We start from the raw sequence: 18,192 nt of genomic DNA, 5'->3' as shown, positions 1-18,192 counted from the left end.
ATGTACCTCGACTCGAGACTTGCGTGGGACGCTCTACCATCGCCCACGCACGGGTTCCGCAGTATCGCGCGGATGGTGAGCGGTGACCCCCAGCCAAACACCAAGAAGCTGCAACTGGTCCAGACCCTCCACGACGTCGCGCAGAACACGTCGTTGCCTCGGGGTATCGTGATTCCAGTGTACGAGCCAATTGTGAACCTTGCCGTGTCCTTGATTCTGGAACTACGGACTATGGGCGTCGACGCACCTGTCGAGTTGCCGCATTGCGGAGACGTCAAAATTGAATCACAGGAGCTCTTTTTGCAGAAAACTGCTCTTGGATCTATCAGATTCTACGACGTGTGTGAACTGGCTGCTGCGACGACAGTCCAGGGAAATTTGTCCACAAAAGTATTTTGTGAAGATATCGAGGCATGTCACTCCAAGTTCCGGTCTTTCGACATCAAGGTGATTGCTGTCGTCTTTTCCAAGTTCGAGGAGATCATGATGGTCGACGCTGATACCGCGTTCTTCGTGAGCCCAACTTTGCTCTGGGGGTCCGAGAAGTACAAGGAAACTGGCACGTTGCTTATGAACGACCGCATTGCGCACGAAATCTACTTCATGGCAGAGCGCGTTGGCGGCGATCCTAGCGTTTCTTACCAGCATCGGTACATGTCGAGGTTTGACCCTGCTCCTTTTCGATCTATCCCCACTCTCGAGCGTCCAAAGGCTACGCTGCCAAACCCTGCACCGGTGAAGCTCAAGTTCGAACCCAGTGATTTCTTGCTAAACAGCCATTCGTGGAATCTCCGTACAGGGCATCAGGTGGACTCCTCCCTCATGTTCTGGAACAAGAAGAAGCAGCAGCGAGCGACTGCAATCCTAGCCTCGTTTAAAGCACTCAGCGATGTTGGATCACCTCCGTCTTACGGAGACAAGGAATTGTATTTCTACGCGTCCGAGTTGGCGGAGACGCAATATGCCTTCTCGGATCATGCAATCGGGGCCGTGGGCACAGAGTACCGAGATTATGGTGACCATAACTCGACGCTTTGCGGCGACATGGCTCAGGTCTTCCCAATCAGACAGGCCAGCGAAGACGACGTGCCTCTGTTTTACCTGAACAGTGATCGCGTTTTGCATTTCAAGCCGGAGGTGGAGCCTGTGTACTACATGAAGGCCCGCATGGCAAACGTGTACCCGGGACCATTCGGTGAGCGCAGAATGGAGTGTCCGTTTGGTATTACCGGAGCGATTTTCTCTCCGGCAGAAGCAAACCACTTGGCAGGGCGTCAGCAACTACACAAACTTACTGTGGAGTGGGAACGGTTAACCCACGGGAGTGCGGGCGACCCCGACACTAGAAAAACTTTAGATCGTGCAGCTGATGGTTTGGTTGACGGGTTGATGCACGAAATGAGGGAACAATATCGACAAGTCGTCATTCCTAATGTCTAAAAGTTAAGACTGATCTACTCATTGAAGCTTCGAGACCGACTCGTACCTCACCGAAATTGAAGGCGATGAATCTATCGCCACCTCTGTGTCTCTGCTTTCAACGTCTTGTTTTGCTGACGCAACAGCAAGCTTGACAAAAATCACGAGATGGCGAAAACACCAAATAATAATCACAAGTGCGTTGACGGCAATGAATATGTTGGCGATACGGAAGAGACCAGCCACGGATAATGTCGAGGATGGTAGGAATGCGAAAGCCAACGCTAAGTTGGCGAGCTTGACTGTGGTGACCATGACAGTGGCGCGTTTAACATGCTCCGACTCAACTGAAAATGGCTTCGCCACAAAGATCGATACAAGAAACACGACGTGAAGAACAACAAGCAGTACAAGTATCATCATGCTGTCGTCCAAGATGCCTATGCACAGACCCATGCATATTTGTTGCGCAACCGTCAACAGAAAAAAGAGTCGGCCGCCGTAGGTGCAATTCGAGTAGAACGCCCCCCAAACCGCGCGCGCGCGAAGTTTTTGCAAGTCGTGCTCCGAGCTGTGCAGAATAGTTCGAGCTGCTACAACAATGACACCGAAAATGCCCAGCACGACCACTGCAAAAGCAATCGAAAGTCGCCACAGCTCTAGATCTTGCGCCTTAAATTCCATCGACACCTCGAACGACACCGTCATTGTCAGCGGGAGAAGACAGAAGAACCATACCAGAGCAACTAAGCCCAGACAGCGCCAGACTACACCGCTGTTTCCCGGGCCCCCCTCGCGCTGACGCCACTTGTTGAACAGTCTTGCCCCAAGTACAATTCCGAGGAAGAAGCCAAGCACACACACGAATCCAGTACATGTCTGGTACATTAAATCCATTTCGCTCGTACCGATTCGGTCACCATACCCCACAAGGCCCCCTAGGATAATTGTCGTCAGACGGCGTCCTGATCCTGACGAAGAAGCATCTTGTACACGATATACGAGGAAATTAGTCCACGCGAAAAGATCAGTGAAGTCCCACAGAAAGTAGGGCGTTTTGAGAAGTGTCAGCGCTGAAATGCCGGCAACTTGTTGAATGTACTGTGTGTACAGCACAAACTCCCAGGCATTCGGAGTCCAGAGTGATTCACGAGGAAAATACCGACTGAGGCCGTCATTGAGAACCTCAAAGTGGAATACCGTCATCAAAATCACTGAAACGAGGGCTGTTGCGCACACAGCAAAGCGCAAGGCGTTGTGAAAGCTCGAGCTCGCAGCGTATAATCCAGACTTGGCTTGTGTTTGCCACCCGCGCTTCCGACCCCCGATTACAAGTGGCGAGCTTCCACCACCACCTTCCTCAAAAATGCTGCTACCTCCTCCCTCAATATCACCGACCATCGGATCCCCACGGACGTATTGTCTTGCATCTTGCGTCGCTGCATCCATAGTCTGAATAGCAAAAGCTTCAGTTTTGGCTTTCTGAATTTGGTTTTCATTGCCACTAACGTCGTTGTTGGCCGAGTCGATGTCAGAAGTTTGCTTGGAAGAAGCTGAAGAAGCAACAGCCCGGTTACCCGGAGAAATATTGCTGGTATCCAAGTCAAGTATTTCACTTACAAACGGCTTCTTGCTGCTGGTGAAGCCATCTTCGTTTACGTCGCGCTGGGAGTCAGTTGGTACTGAATAGGGCACATGCGATGTCGATTTTGATCCAGCCTCGGGAAACCTTAACACTGGAGATAAATCGGCGGGAGTTGAAGTTTCGGTTGTCATAAAAGCACCTCGAAGCAGGTGCACATTTTTTTCAGAGCTGGCACTTGCAGCGCCGTTCGACTTGCCAGCACTCGTGTCGCCCTTGGCCTCGGAGTCGGTCGCGGCCTCACTCTTGGTCTTGTTGCCTGGCTCGCCGTCTGCGGCGTGGCCATTGCCCTGGCCATTGCCAGCGCCGTTCGACTTGCCAGCACTCGTGTCGCCCTTGGCCTCGGAGTCGGTCGCGGCCTCACTCTTGGTCTTGTTGCCTGGCTCGCCGTCTGCGGCGTGGCCATTGCCCTGGCCATTGCCAGCGCCGTTCGACTTGCCAGCACTCGTGTCGCCCTTGGCCTCGGAGTCGGTCGCGGCCTCACTCTTGGTCTTGTTGCCTGGCTCGCCGTCTGCGGCGTGGCCATTGCCCTGGCCATTGCCAGCGCCGTTCGACTTGCCAGCACTCGTGTCGCCCTTGGCCTCGGAGTCGGTCGCGGCCTCACTCTTGGTCTTGTTGCCTGGCTCGCCGTCTGCGGCGTGGCCATTGCCCTGGCCATTGCCAGCGCCGTTCGACTTGCCAGCACTCGTGTCGCCCTTGGCCTCGGAGTCGGTCGCGGCCTCACTCTTGGTCTTGTTGCCTGGCTCGCCGTCTGCGGCGTGGCCATTGCCCTGGCCATTGCCAGCGCCGTTCGACTTGCCAGCACTCGTGTCGCCCTTGGCCTCGGAGTCGGTCGCGGCCTCACTCTTGGTCTTGTTGCCTGGCTCGCCGTCTGCGGCGTGGCCATTGCCCTGGCCATTGCCAGCGCCGTTCGACTTGCCAGCACTCGTGTCGCCCTTGGCCTCGGAGTCGGTCGCGGCCTCACTCTTGGTCTTGTTGCCTGGCTCGCCGTCTGCGGCGTGGCCATTGCCCTGGCCATTGCCAGCGCCGTTCGACTTGCCAGCACTCGTGTCGCCCTTGGCCTCGGAGTCGGTCGCGGCCTCACTCTTGGTCTTGTTGCCTGGCTCGCCGTCTGCGGCGTGGCCATTGCCCTGGCCATTGCCAGCGCCGTTCGACTTGCCAGCACTCGTGTCGCCCTTGGCCTCGGAGTCGGTCGCGGCCTCACTCTTGGTCTTGTTGCCTGGCTCGCCGTCTGCGGCGTGGCCATTGCCCTGGCCATTGCCAGCGCCGTTCGACTTGCCAGCACTCGTGTCGCCCTTGGCCTCGGAGTCGGTCGCGGCCTCACTCTTGGTCTTGTTGCCTGGCTCGCCGTCTGCGGCGTGGCCATTGCCCTGGCCATTGCCAGCGCCGTTCGACTTGCCAGCACTCGTATCGCCCTTGGCCTCGGAGTCGGTCGCGGCCTCACTCTTGGTCTTGTTGCCTGGCTCGCCGTCTGCGGCGTGGCCATTGCCCTGGCCATTGCCAGCGCCGTTCGACTTGCCAGCACTCGTGTCGCCCTTGGCCTCGGAGTCGGTCGCGGCCTCACTCTTGGTCTTGTTGCCTGGCTCGCCGTCTGCGGCGTGGCCATTGCCCTGGCCATTGCCAGCGCCGTTCGACTTGCCAGCACTCGTGTCGCCCTTGGCCTCGGAGTCGGTCGCGGCCTCACTCTTGGTCTTGTTGCCTGGCTCGCCGTCTGCGGCGTGGCCATTGCCCTGGCCATTGCCAGCGCCGTTCGACTTGCCAGCACTCGTGTCGCCCTTGGCCTCGGAGTCGGTCGCGGCCTCACTCTTGGTCTTGTTGCCTGGCTCGCCGTCTGCGGCGTGGCCATTGCCCTGGCCATTGCCAGCGCCGTTCGACTTGCCAGCACTCGTGTCGCCCTTGGCCTCGGAGTCGGTCGCGGCCTCACTCTTGGTCTTGTTGCCTGGCTCGCCGTCTGCGGCGTGGCCATTGCCCTGGCCATTGCCAGCGCCGTTCGACTTGCCAGCACTCGTGTCGCCCTTGGCCTCGGAGTCGGTCGCGGCCTCACTCTTGGTCTTGTTGCCTGGCTCGCCGTCTGCGGCGTGGCCATTGCCCTGGCCATTGCCAGCGCCGTTCGACTTGCCAGCACTCGTGTCGCCCTTGGCCTCGGAGTCGGTCGCGGCCTCACTCTTGGTCTTGTTGCCTGGCTCGCCGTCTGCGGCGTGGCCATTGCCCTGGCCATTGCCAGCGCCGTTCGACTTGCCAGCACTCGTGTCGCCCTTGGCCTCGGAGTCGGTCGCGGCCTCACTCTTGGTCTTGTTGCCTGGCTCGCCGTCTGCGGCGTGGCCATTGCCCTGGCCATTGCCAGCGCCGTTCGACTTGCCAGCACTCGTGTCGCCCTTGGCCTCGGAGTCGGTCGCGGCCTCACTCTTGGTCTTGTTGCCTGGCTCGCCGTCTGCGGCGTGGCCATTGCCCTGGCCATTGCCAGCGCCGTTCGACTTGCCAGCACTCGTGTCGCCCTTGGCCTCGGAGTCGGTCGCGGCCTCACTCTTGGTCTTGTTGCCTGGCTCGCCGTCTGCGGCGTGGCCATTGCCCTGGCCATTGCCAGCGCCGTTCGACTTGCCAGCACTCGTGTCGCCCTTGGCCTCGGAGTCGGTCGCGGCCTCACTCTTGGTCTTGTTGCCTGGCTCGCCGTCTGCGGCGTGGCCATTGCCCTGGCCATTGCCAGCGCCGTTCGACTTGCCAGCACTCGTGTCGCCCTTGGCCTCGGAGTCGGTCGCGGCCTCACTCTTGGTCTTGTTGCCTGGCTCGCCGTCTGCGGCGTGGCCATTGCCCTGGCCATTGCCAGCGCCGTTCGACTTGCCAGCACTCGTGTCGCCCTTGGCCTCGGAGTCGGTCGCGGCCTCACTCTTGGTCTTGTTGCCTGGCTCGCCGTCTGCGGCGTGGCCATTGCCCTGGCCATTGCCAGCGCCGTTCGACTTGCCAGCACTCGTGTCGCCCTTGGCCTCGGAGTCGGTCGCGGCCTCACTCTTGGTCTTGTTGCCTGGCTCGCCGTCTGCGGCGTGGCCATTGCCCTGGCCATTGCCAGCGCCGTTCGACTTGCCAGCACTCGTGTCGCCCTTGGCCTCGGAGTCGGTCGCGGCCTCACTCTTGGTCTTGTTGCCTGGCTCGCCGTCTGCGGCGTGGCCATTGCCCTGGCCATTGCCAGCGCCGTTCGACTTGCCAGCACTCGTGTCGCCCTTGGCCTCGGAGTCGGTCGCGGCCTCACTCTTGGTCTTGTTGCCTGGCTCGCCGTCTGCGGCGTGGCCATTGCCCTGGCCATTGCCAGCGCCGTTCGACTTGCCAGCACTCGTGTCGCCCTTGGCCTCGGAGTCGGTCGCGGCCTCACTCTTGGTCTTGTTGCCTGGCTCGCCGTCTGCGGCGTGGCCATTGCCCTGGCCATTGCCAGCGCCGTTCGACTTGCCAGCACTCGTGTCGCCCTTGGCCTCGGAGTCGGTCGCGGCCTCACTCTTGGTCTTGTTGCCTGGCTCGCCGTCTGCGGCGTGGCCATTGCCCTGGCCATTGCCAGCGCCGTTCGACTTGCCAGCACTCGTGTCGCCCTTGGCCTCGGAGTCGGTCGCGGCCTCACTCTTGGTCTTGTTGCCTGGCTCGCCGTCTGCGGCGTGGCCATTGCCCTGGCCATTGCCAGCGCCGTTCGACTTGCCAGCACTCGTGTCGCCCTTGGCCTCGGAGTCGGTCGCGGCCTCACTCTTGGTCTTGTTGCCTGGCTCGCCGTCTGCGGCGTGGCCATTGCCCTGGCCATTGCCAGCGCCGTTCGACTTGCCAGCACTCGTATCGCCCTTGGCCTCGGAGTCGGTCGCGGCCTCACTCTTGGTCTTGTTGCCTGGCTCGCCGTCTGCGGCGTGGCCATTGCCCTGGCCATTGCCAGCGCCGTTCGACTTGCCAGCACTCGTGTCGCCCTTGGCCTCGGAGTCGGTCGCGGCCTCACTCTTGGTCTTGTTGCCTGGCTCGCCGTCTGCGGCGTGGCCATTGCCCTGGCCATTGCCAGCGCCGTTCGACTTGCCAGCACTCGTGTCGCCCTTGGCCTCGGAGTCGGTCGCGGCCTCACTCTTGGTCTTGTTGCCTGGCTCGCCGTCTGCGGCGTGGCCATTGCCCTGGCCATTGCCAGCGCCGTTCGACTTGCCAGCACTCGTGTCGCCCTTGGCCTCGGAGTCGGTCGCGGCCTCACTCTTGGTCTTGTTGCCTGGCTCGCCGTCTGCGGCGTGGCCATTGCCCTGGCCATTGCCAGCGCCGTTCGACTTGCCAGCACTCGTGTCGCCCTTGGCCTCGGAGTCGGTCGCGGCCTCACTCTTGGTCTTGTTGCCTGGCTCGCCGTCTGCGGCGTGGCCATTGCCCTGGCCATTGCCAGCGCCGTTCGACTTGCCAGCACTCGTGTCGCCCTTGGCCTCGGAGTCGGTCGCGGCCTCACTCTTGGTCTTGTTGCCTGGCTCGCCGTCTGCGGCGTGGCCATTGCCCTGGCCATTGCCAGCGCCGTTCGACTTGCCAGCACTCGTGTCGCCCTTGGCCTCGGAGTCGGTCGCGGCCTCACTCTTGGTCTTGTTGCCTGGCTCGCCGTCTGCGGCGTGGCCATTGCCCTGGCCATTGCCAGCGCCGTTCGACTTGCCAGCACTCGTGTCGCCCTTGGCCTCGGAGTCGGTCGCGGCCTCACTCTTGGTCTTGTTGCCTGGCTCGCCGTCTGCGGCGTGGCCATTGCCCTGGCCATTGCCAGCGCCGTTCGACTTGCCAGCACTCGTGTCGCCCTTGGCCTCGGAGTCGGTCGCGGCCTCACTCTTGGTCTTGTTGCCTGGCTCGCCGTCTGCGGCGTGGCCATTGCCCTGGCCATTGCCAGCGCCGTTCGACTTGCCAGCACTCGTGTCGCCCTTGGCCTCGGAGTCGGTCGCGGCCTCACTCTTGGTCTTGTTGCCTGGCTCGCCGTCTGCGGCGTGGCCATTGCCCTGGCCATTGCCAGCGCCGTTCGACTTGCCAGCACTCGTATCGCCCTTGGCCTCGGAGTCGGTCGCGGCCTCACTCTTGGTCTTGTTGCCTGGCTCGCCGTCTGCGGCGTGGCCATTGCCCTGGCCATTGCCAGCGCCGTTCGACTTGCCAGCACTCGTGTCGCCCTTGGCCTCGGAGTCGGTCGCGGCCTCACTCTTGGTCTTGTTGCCTGGCTCGCCGTCTGCGGCGTGGCCATTGCCCTCGCCATTGCTTGTGATATCCTGATTGCCCTGTTCGCGGTTGCTATCGTTGCTTTGGTCGGTTTGTGTGTTTGGAGGCGATGTTGTCTGCTTCTCAATGGTGGTGCTGTCAAGCTCCGTATTAGTTGATGTATTCTCGTGAGCTCGGTTATTGTTGTCCAATCTGGCGACGTTGGCCTTGCTGCTCTGCTCCACGTCATCATCGGACCGCGTTTTGGTTGTTTGCGCGTCGTGATCTTTAAACTCCGAATTACTGACAGTCTGTTGTGTGAGTTTCAGTGCGCCACTGCTTGGAGCCACGGACATTTCTTGGGTAGATGAATCGCCAAGTTTTGATTTGCTCTTCTTTGAACCAGCGCTGGAGCTCGCTTCTAACTCACTGGTCAACGCAGTTGCTGAGTTTGAAGCCTTGTCAGTAACTGCAACAGGTTCTGTGGTGTCAGATAACGCGCTAGATGTTGCTGCTGCTTGTCCAGTTGTGGTCGCAGGATCTTCCTTGATTGCCAAATTTTCTTTATCAAATACCTCATTTGACGCTGGAGTGCTTGTGGTTGCAAATGGGTCCGATGATTCTTGATCCAACTGCGTATTGGGCGGCGAGGTCGCAGCTGGTATACTCGTAGTCGGAGTTACTGTCTCTGAAGCTGCTACGGGTTCCTCGCTGTCACTGGTCGGTGGAGCCGCAAGCGATGACGAAGCCTCGCCAGTAGACTGCTGGTCCTTAGCTCCCGCATTTTTATTTGAGCCACTCGCTTCCTTGTTGGAAGAGGATGAACCTTTCACCTTGCGACTTGAACTTGATAATTCACGAGTTCCCGCCACCGTTCTTGTGGTTGATACGCTAGTCTCCGATCCCTCCACGACGTACTGCATCTCAGCTCTTGAGGTATCACTCGAGGTATACTCGCCGGTTTGCACCAACAAATCCTTCTTGTAGTTGGCTGTCGCCTGCATATTGATGCAAACGCTCGCTGTTATCAACAGCCATTTCAACCAAACGCGGCGTATCAACATCTCGGATGTCAACGTCTCGTCCTGCTCCACTGGTACAAGAACGGCAGAATCGAAAGTGAAGGCTTTTGCTGTCCGTGGTTGTCAGCAATGAACTCGGTGTGTGTCAGCAATTGTGCACCCGCGTTGCATCACCACGACTCCATTAGGCCACGGCCACAGGGCTATATAGAGACGCCATGGAACACCAAGCGAAGCAAGTTTCTTCTACCGATTCTTCCACGGTGTATGTTCTGGATGCAAATCAAGCTGTGGTGTCAGTTCGTAGTCGAGCACGTAACCCAAGAATTCAAGTCCAGACGCAGCGACAAAAGCGGCGGGATGGAGGGGTTCAACAAGCTCGATCGGTTGTTTATAGGAGAAAAAAATCTTTTCCGCTCACTCCCAAAATATGACATTAGTCATCTGTAAGGAAACCTTACTTGTTGGTATTAAGAGCAAGGTCAACATAACTAGCCATCGCCGACCGCGAAGCCTGGAAATTGTGGAGATGCTGCGACAGTTGGAGTATTTTGTGCGGATTGATAGATGGTGACATCGTCGCCGTCTTCTGGCGAAGCTGCCCGCCATTTTTGAATTTGCAGCAAGTAAACTGGGCTGGTATGGCTTCTGACTCGGACTTTGAGGAGCATGAGTGGCCTTTTGGTGACGAAGGCAGCTACAATGACGTGCCAATTCCGATAGGTGACAGCGGCGTCGAGATAAGTAAGCTACTTGCTTAGGCAGACAAACAAGCAGGAGAATTTTCGTTTGGAGGACCTGCCAGCATGTTATCTGTTGCACCCGGACTGTACATGGCTGATGTGGGGCCCATTCTCACCCCACTCTCAGCCGAGCAAGCTGCGAAATTGATCTCTTGTGTGCGAGAAGTCTCCCTTTGGCCATAACCATGACACCAAAATGGACGAGAACGTCCGAAAGAGCTGGCTAGTGCGACCGAGTTTGATCCAATTCCAGAATTCTCTGTGGCAACCTGGGATGGAGAAATTGAACAAGATTGTTGTGGAACGTTTGGGCTACGAGGGAGTTCCACTGCAGTGCATTCTGTACAAGCTGCTGGTGTACGGGGAAGGAGGCCATTTTGTGAAACATTAAGACACAGAGAAGGAGGACGGAATGATCGCGACGTTGGTGGTTCAACCGCCTAGCACGCACGAAGCCGGTGATCTGGTGGTTTATCGAGACGGAGAGGTGACGTATCGCCACGATTTTGGAAAAGCCGATGGTACGGCTGCCTATGTTCCACACTACGCAGTGCACTATGCAGATTCAGAGCATGCGCTGGAAAAAGTGACCAAGGGTTATCGTCTGGTGCTGGTTTATTCAATTTGTCTACCAGCAACGATGCGCCACTTGGAAAGACGCCTTGACAAGCCTCTGAGTGAATCTTTGGCGAAGGCGATTGGTACCATGGACGATGAGAACGATTCGTTCGCGTTGCTGTTTAACCATGAGTATACAGAGAAAAGTATCCGAGATCTGGGCTCTGGGGCGTTGAAAGGTGTCGACAGCGCAAGATTTCACGCCCTGGAGGGGGCGAATGCATTGATTCCAGTTGAGAAGAAGCTGCAGTTTTTTATTGCACAACTGGCGCATGATATTACGTAGAATGACGATGGTTCTGAGCGCCAGCTGGAAGGCCATAAGGAGTCGATCACGTGGTTCTCCACTACGGGAGAAGAGCTTGGACCAGTAAAGAAAATAACAACCAAGCTCAATTTCCTTAATCCTGAGCAAGCAACAGTTTCAGACCTCTGGATTCCTTTTGGAGCTTGCACTAAAGAAGGTGGATTCATGGGGAACGAAAGCTCCTCTGCGGTTACGACATACTCAAGATTCGCCATTGTTGCCTGGTTAGCAACAAAACATCCAGAAATTACGTTGACGTTTATGCCTCTTGAAGTCGCCGCTGAAGCACATCGTACTGGAAAACGGCATAACGCAGTAGCGCTTCTCAAGTTTTTGGATGCCGTGAGTGCCAGACTTGAAGCAGAAAACAGCACGAAATCAACCCGGGAACGCAAAGAGGTTGACTCGCTAACGTTTTGCCGTACGTTGTGTGAAGTGCTGCTGGACACTCGTGGTTCGAAATTGGTGGCCATGTTTCTCAAAACATTGAGTGATAAAGTTGATAGTACGATCGGTAATGGAGCACTTGTCCAACCTATCACAAATTTGGTACGCGTGTTCGACTGGAGCGATATCGGTGAGGCGGTTTTGTATACACTGGGCGGCCACGGTGGCAGAGAAACTGCTGATGAAGACGTAGATACAGGTGAAGATGTCGACTATTTTGCCGCGATTGAGATGACACTGCGCGCTGCTGATGGCGTTGATGCCGGAGCTGCACTGGATTCACTGGTCAAAATGGCTGTTGAACATGCTGAGAAGATAAAATATAAGGCGTTGCTCTCTTCTAATTACATTGGCTTGCTCTGGAAGACAACTATCCGTTGTCGTACCAGCCCCCCGTTCCTTGCTATGGTAAACAAACTGAAAACAGCTGAGCCAGGTCTGCTGGGTCCATCTATTCAATATATAACCCAGTACGTGGACAATTCTGACGAAAAGGACGAAAAGTTTGCTGTGGCGTCTATTGTCAGCAATCGGATTGACTGGCTAAAGACGCAAATTGAAAAACTGGATAAACCTTTTACTTGGGAATGCCTGACATGAAGCTTCCGAACGAGGAGAAGGTGCAAGCTTTTCTGCGAGGGCCCGAGGTTTCCATGCAGCTACAAGAAGAGAAAAAGTTCAATGGCCTTCAAGAAGCACGAAATTATGCGGCAAAATGGATGCGAGAGGGACAAGTTAACGGCTCGTTTGAGATGGAAGCCATCACATTTGGAGGCAGGGCTTCTATTACAATTACGAAAACTCGCGAGTGGTTCTTGAAGCAACAGAATGCGCTGATGCAGTTCAAGTCTGAGCTTCGTGATCTGAAGGCTCGCATACTGACGGTAGTGAAGCTAGACGATCTCGTCTCGACTAACGCACTATTGGGAACGTGTTGGCGACCCGAGTAGGTTCTCAATAAGTAATGCTTGTTTTGCTTTTAGCTGTATTTGTGCTATAATAATGAAGAGCTTTGCTTTGGTGACCAAACCTGTTGCATCACTAGCTAACGATGAGCCCAGGTGCACAGAAAATAGCACTATCTTGCCATAACCCTGGGTGTTGCCGAGCGCAATATTCCTCGTGCTTTTCTAGAAACGTATTGGCCATTCCAGCGCGTTGTGACAGACGCATCCTGACCTCCATTCGTTTCGTTTTCGTTTCCAGTATCCTGACCTCCATTGAATAGATTAATTGACATTCTCGGGGTAAAGTCAAATTGCTGCAAAATCCGGAGCTTTGAATATGGTGTGAACTTCACCAGCCTGGCAATAAGCTTTGTGTGCGAGTAAGCCTTGTAACTTGCAGAAGAAACCGCGGAGGCCAAGATGATTCAGTTAGATTCTTCGGATAGCCATTTCAATCAATCTTAAGGTGATTGATGGACACCGCCCGTCCCAGATACAACACTTACCCAGTTTTCTCGGCACAACTACTTTGGCAAGATGGCATCGGTGGAAGAGGATTTTGAAGAAGGCATTTGGCCTTTTGGTGGCGAAGGCGACTTCGACGAAGTGCTTCTCCCAAAAGGAGCAGCATGCCTCAAGATTAGCGAGATGTTAGCCTCAGCCGACCAAAAGGCAGGCGAATACTCGTTTGGTGGAGTGGTGGACACGTTGCCCGTCGCACCAGGACTATTCGTCGAGGAAGTGGGCGCAATTTCCGTACCACTAACTTCCGAACAAGCTGAAAAGGTGATTGTAAAGTGTGAAAAATCTCCCTTTGGACACAATCTCGACACCAAGATGGATGAAAACGTGCGCAAGAGCTGGCAGCTGGCTCCGGATCAAGTGAAGATCAATAATACGCAGTGGGAATCTGGTATGGACAAACTGGTGACGACTATCGCGCAGCGTCTAGGCTACGAGAACGTCCCATTACAGTGCTCGTTGTACAAGTTGCTAGTGTATGGAGAAGGCGGTCATTTCCTTAAGCACCAGGACACCGAGAAGGAGGACGGTATGATTGCGACGCTGGTGATCCAGCCGCCGAGCACCCATGAAGGAGGAGATTTGGTCGTGTACCGAGGTGGTAAGGCGCGATATCGTCACGATTTTGGCAAGGCGGATGGCTCAGCTCCATATCTACCGCACTACGCTGTGCATTATGCCGATGCAGAGCACTCGTTGGAGAAAGTGACAAAGGGATATCGCTTTGCTCTAGTGTACGCCATTTGTCTACCAGCTACGATGCGCCACCTGAAGCGCAACCCCAATTCTCCTATGGCCGACGACCTGGCTGATGAAATCAGTAACATGGCTGCTGGAGATGAGTCTTTCGCACTGCTGCTATTTCACGAATACACCAAAAAGAGCATCCAGGGCTTGGGCGCTGGAGCACTGAAAGGCGTCGATAGTGCGAGATTTCGCACGCTTGTGGAAGCAAATGCTGTTGTACCCGCTGAGAAGAAACTCAAGTTCTTTATTGCCAAGCTGTCCCACAAGATTATCTCGTGCCCTCCAAGCGCCATCTCATGCGATTGGCGAGAAGAAGACCGCAAGCAAGCTATTCACTGGTACTCCACGACTGGAAAAGACCTAGGGCGTAGCAGAGATGCCAAGCTGAGAGACAAACTCAACTTTTTGAATCCTGGCCAAGAAACCTTCACGCAACTCTGGGAACCGCACCAAAGCAGCCATGAAGAAGCATATACCGGCAACGAAGGACCGACAAAAACCACTACATATTCGACATACGCGATTGTTGCGTGGCCTGCCGCTCATCACGCACAAAAAGCGGCGGAAGTCATGTCAGTCGAGCATGCCGTAGAGGCCCTCCTGGAACAAAAACCAGTTAATGCTGCAGCGCTGCGCACATGTCTGGATATTGCAAGTACGAAGCTTGGCTCAGGAAAAAAATCTTGGAGAGGTGACGATAAAGCGTCTGTCAGATTTTGTCGGTCGTTTTGCGAGCTTCTGGTGGATGCTGGTGATTCTGCATTGGCAAAGTTGTTCTTCAGTAATTATTGCCCTCGGCTAGGCGAGCTGTACGAAAACACTACGCTCATTCCTGGTATCATCGAGATCACTCGCACGTTCGACTGGAATGACATCGGTGAAGAACTGCTGGACGTCCTGTGCAATGAAACCCACGAATACGATGACGAAGGCAATTGTGGAGAAACAGACGTGGAAATGACGCTACAAGTAGTCGATGGGTTGGACGATGGGGCTGCTCAGCAAGCTCTGCTGAAGAAGGCCGTTGAAAGGGCGATTGCATCCGACTCCAAGGAATTTGAGACTAATGCAGGGCACGAGGATTTGAGCTCCTCGAAGGTGTTTGGGATTCTCTGGAAGCATGCTATCCGCTCTGGTGACAAGCAACCTTTTGAGGCCGTGATGAATCACTTCAATCAGAAGGATCCGAGTGAATTAGGCCCAGCCATCGAAGCCTTTTCCCCATATTTTGACGACCTTGAAGAAACGGACGAGAAGGTGGCAGCGCTGGTGGTGCTTGCTGCCAAGCGTGTGAAGTGGTTGGAGGACGAGATTCACGAGCTCGACACGCCATTCTCGTGGAAAATGCCGAACGCAACGTTTCCTGATAATTCGCGGCTGGAGGGATTTTTGAGAGGAGGTAAGACCTCCATGAACACTAAAGGATTGTTGACTTTCAAGGGGCTGCCGGAAGCACGGAAATATGCCGCGACATGCGTGCGTGAGCACCAAGATGGGGCGTCGTTCAGAATGGCAGCGGCGGGCAGAGGCAAAGAGGCGTTCGTAACGATCACCAAGACGCGTAAATGGTTCGACGACAACCAAAAAGCGATCGTCCAGTACAAGGACGAATTGATGAGCTTGAAAACACGCTATGAAGGAGCAACCGGAGAGCGTTCTCCCAAGAAACCTCGTAGCACGTAAGATCTTCAGGAGCATCTTGTTGGCTAGAGATAACCAAGCATCGCTAAGCTGGCCCAAGCATATCACGTCGAGTTGCTAATCAAATTGAAGTCAAGTTACCTCTTCGAACCAACCGTGCTTCTACATTATAGTTCAGATCTGCTAGCGATGAGAGTTTTGTGAGTTGGGTTCATCATCTGAAGCCGAACGGTTCCATCGCACGAGTAAAATCTGGGAAGCCTTCGATGTTGTATGGAAAAGCTATCTTGCACTTGCCTATACAATCATGGTCCGGCGTCGAGTTCATGTTCGATGTTGCTTCCTCGAGCTCAAGTGGCCTAAGTTTCAACAGCCAAGCATGTCGGACGATGGCAACGGTGAATACCTGAGGGACCAAGAGCCAGACCTGGACGAAGACTTCAACGACAAGGAGTGGCCATTCAGCGACAAGGGCTACCCAGGAGAGGTCCCAGAGCCTGCCTGTATCAAGATCAGTGACGTATTGGGAGGGGCCAGTGAACACTCTGGGGGCTTTTCCTTTGGAGGACACGCAGATCAACTGCCTCCCATCCCAGGCCTTTTTGTCGATGAAGTGGGCCCCATTCCGGTTCTTCTATGGGAAGAGAGTGCTCAAAAGTTGATTGAGAAATGTGAAAAGTCCCCTTTTGGTCACAACTTCGACACTAAGCTGGACGAGAACGTCCGCAAGAGCTGGCAAGTCTCACCAGACCAGGTGCAGTTTAAGAACCCAATGTGGGAGGCTGGCATCAAAAAAATGGCAGTGACTATTGCTGACCGCCTGGGATCCCACTGCACTGCGTGCTGTACAAACTGCTGGTGTATGGAGAAGGAGGCCACTTTGTGAAGCACCAGGACACGGAGAAAGAGGACGGAATGATTGCGACGTTGGTGGTGCAGCCCCCAAGTTTGCATGAAGGAGGCGACTTGGTCGTGTACCGAGACGGGGAGGTGAAGCACCGCCACGACTTTGGCAAGGCAGAAGGGAGAGCGACGTACCTTCCGCACTATGCGGTGCGTTATGCCGATGCAGAGCATTCAGTGGAGAAGGTGACCAAGGGCTACCGTCTTGCTCTGGTGTATTCCGTATGTCTGCCAGCAACGATGCTCCATCGGGAACGAAACCCGAACAAACCCATGAGTGGAGAGCTGGCGGATGCTATCGCGAGCATGGGACCTGACGATGACACGTTTGCATTGCTACTCGACCATGAGTGCACTGAGAGAAGTATTAAACGATTGGATGTAGGGGCGCTGAAAGGGGTCGACCGTGCGAGATTCCAAGCGCTGCAGGAAGCGAACGGCATCGTTGCTGATGACAAGAGGCTTGATTTCTACATTGCGAAACTCGCCCACGAAGTTCACTTCCACGGCATCTACGGCGACATTGGCGATTGGGAGGAAGCACGTCGCGATGAGAGCATGACGGCGTACTCAACAGATGGAGGTAGCATTGACTCTGGAGGTTCAGCGAAGCTGAACTTTCTCAATCCAGGCCAAGAAACGCGCGCTCAGCTATGGACGAAGCCATTCGGAAGTAGTGATATGCACGGCTACTTGGGCAATGAGGGCCCGGCGAAAGACAGTGTTTACTCTCGATTCACGATCATTGCCACGACTGAGGTGGAGTATTAGGGAAACTTTCGTGCGAGGCTGGGGTATCACTGTTCGCAACCGACCACACAAAATGCATTTGCACTTTGAAGGGAGTCAATCACAGCACGCTGTTGAGTGGAGTCGTAAGAATCGACTAAATGCTTAACTAAGGGAAGGTCTGCCTGAAGTGATGGAGGTGATCTTTTCAACAATTTAACTTTCGTCACTTTCCATCAACTCGGTTTGCTATGATTAAAGTTTTACGACTCATGACTACATGTGGATTGAAAACCCTCGTCCACTTCATTTTGTTCTATCTCCACGGCACGAACGTAATGGACGGTGGTGACGAACTCGACTTTGAAGACGGCAAGTGGCCTTTTGGAGGCAATGGTACGGCAGATGATGTTCCAATCCCATCGGGGCTGGATGCATTCAAATCAGAAAGGTTTAGCTCGTGCCGATGAGAACGCGGGCGAATTATCTTTTGGAGGGATAGCTACAACGTTGTCACCAATGTCTGGGCTGTTTGTCGATGGAGTGCGATCTATTCCACTTCCTATGTGCCACGAGATAGCAGAGAAGCTGATCGCTCGATGTGCGGAATCTCCATTCGGGGATATTTGTGACACCAAGTTGGACGAGAATGCGCGGAAGAGCTGGCAGCTACAGCCAGACCAAGTACAATTCAAGAACCCCTTGTGGGGGAGCGGTATCAAGGAACTGACCACGAGGATCGCGAACCGTCTAGGCTACGAAGAAATTCCGTTGTAGTGTGTGCTTTATAAGCTGCTCATGTACAGCGACGGTGGTCATTTCTTGAAACACCAACACACAGAGAAGGAAGACTGTATGATTGCGACACTTACCAAGTTTACATGAAGGAGGTGATTTGGTAGTGTATCGAGGTGGCAAAAGAGCAGTATCGTCATGGTTTCGGTAAAGCAGACGGCACGGCGGCATTTTTACCTCATAATGCTGTTCTCTATGCAGATGCACAGCATGCTGTGGAGAAGGTGACAAAGGGATACCGACTAGTCCTGGTATATTCGATATGTCTGCCATCGACCTTGCGCCACCTAAACAATGATCGCAGCGATACCATCAGTGAAGATCTGGCGACTGCTATTGCAAGTATGGACCCTGAAGACGGTTCGTCGTTTGCATTGCTATTGGCACATCAATACACCGAGCAAAGTATTACGAATATGGGGTCTGGAGCACTCAAACGTATCGACCGCACAAGATTTGCTGTTCTTGAGATGTCCAACGCTACCGTTCCGGTTGACAAGAAGCTGGAGTCCTTTTTTACAAAGCTTTCTCATGATATTTCCTATAGCGA

At 54.9% G+C, this 18,192-nt stretch overlaps 2 protein-coding genes across 2 annotated transcripts; one reads left to right on the top strand and one right to left on the bottom strand.

Moving 5' to 3' along the window:
* Positions 1 to 1,440, top strand: KRP23_1184 (putative alpha-1,3-mannosyltransferase MNN13; the record flags this gene model as incomplete). Its single annotated transcript, XM_067882255.1, has 1 exon — positions 1 to 1,440. One exon carries the CDS (start codon positions 1 to 3, stop codon positions 1,438 to 1,440), a length of 1,440 nt encoding a protein of 479 aa, XP_067751752.1.
* Positions 1,441 to 1,458: 18 nt separating this feature from the next.
* Positions 1,459 to 9,225, bottom strand: KRP23_1183 (uncharacterized protein; the record flags this gene model as incomplete). Its single annotated transcript, XM_067882244.1, has 1 exon — positions 1,459 to 9,225. One exon carries the CDS (start codon positions 9,223 to 9,225, stop codon positions 1,459 to 1,461), a length of 7,767 nt encoding a protein of 2,588 aa, XP_067751751.1.
* Between the last annotated feature and the right edge of the window lie 8,967 nt (positions 9,226 to 18,192).

This window comes from Phytophthora ramorum, assembly GCF_020800215.1.
Source record: "Phytophthora ramorum isolate Pr-102 chromosome Unknown Phyram_PR-102_s0001, whole genome shotgun sequence".
Taxonomy (NCBI): domain Eukaryota; phylum Oomycota; class Peronosporomycetes; order Peronosporales; family Peronosporaceae; genus Phytophthora; species Phytophthora ramorum.
Note: the sequence above shows the minus strand (reverse complement) of the source record. Positions and strands in the feature narration are given on the sequence as shown.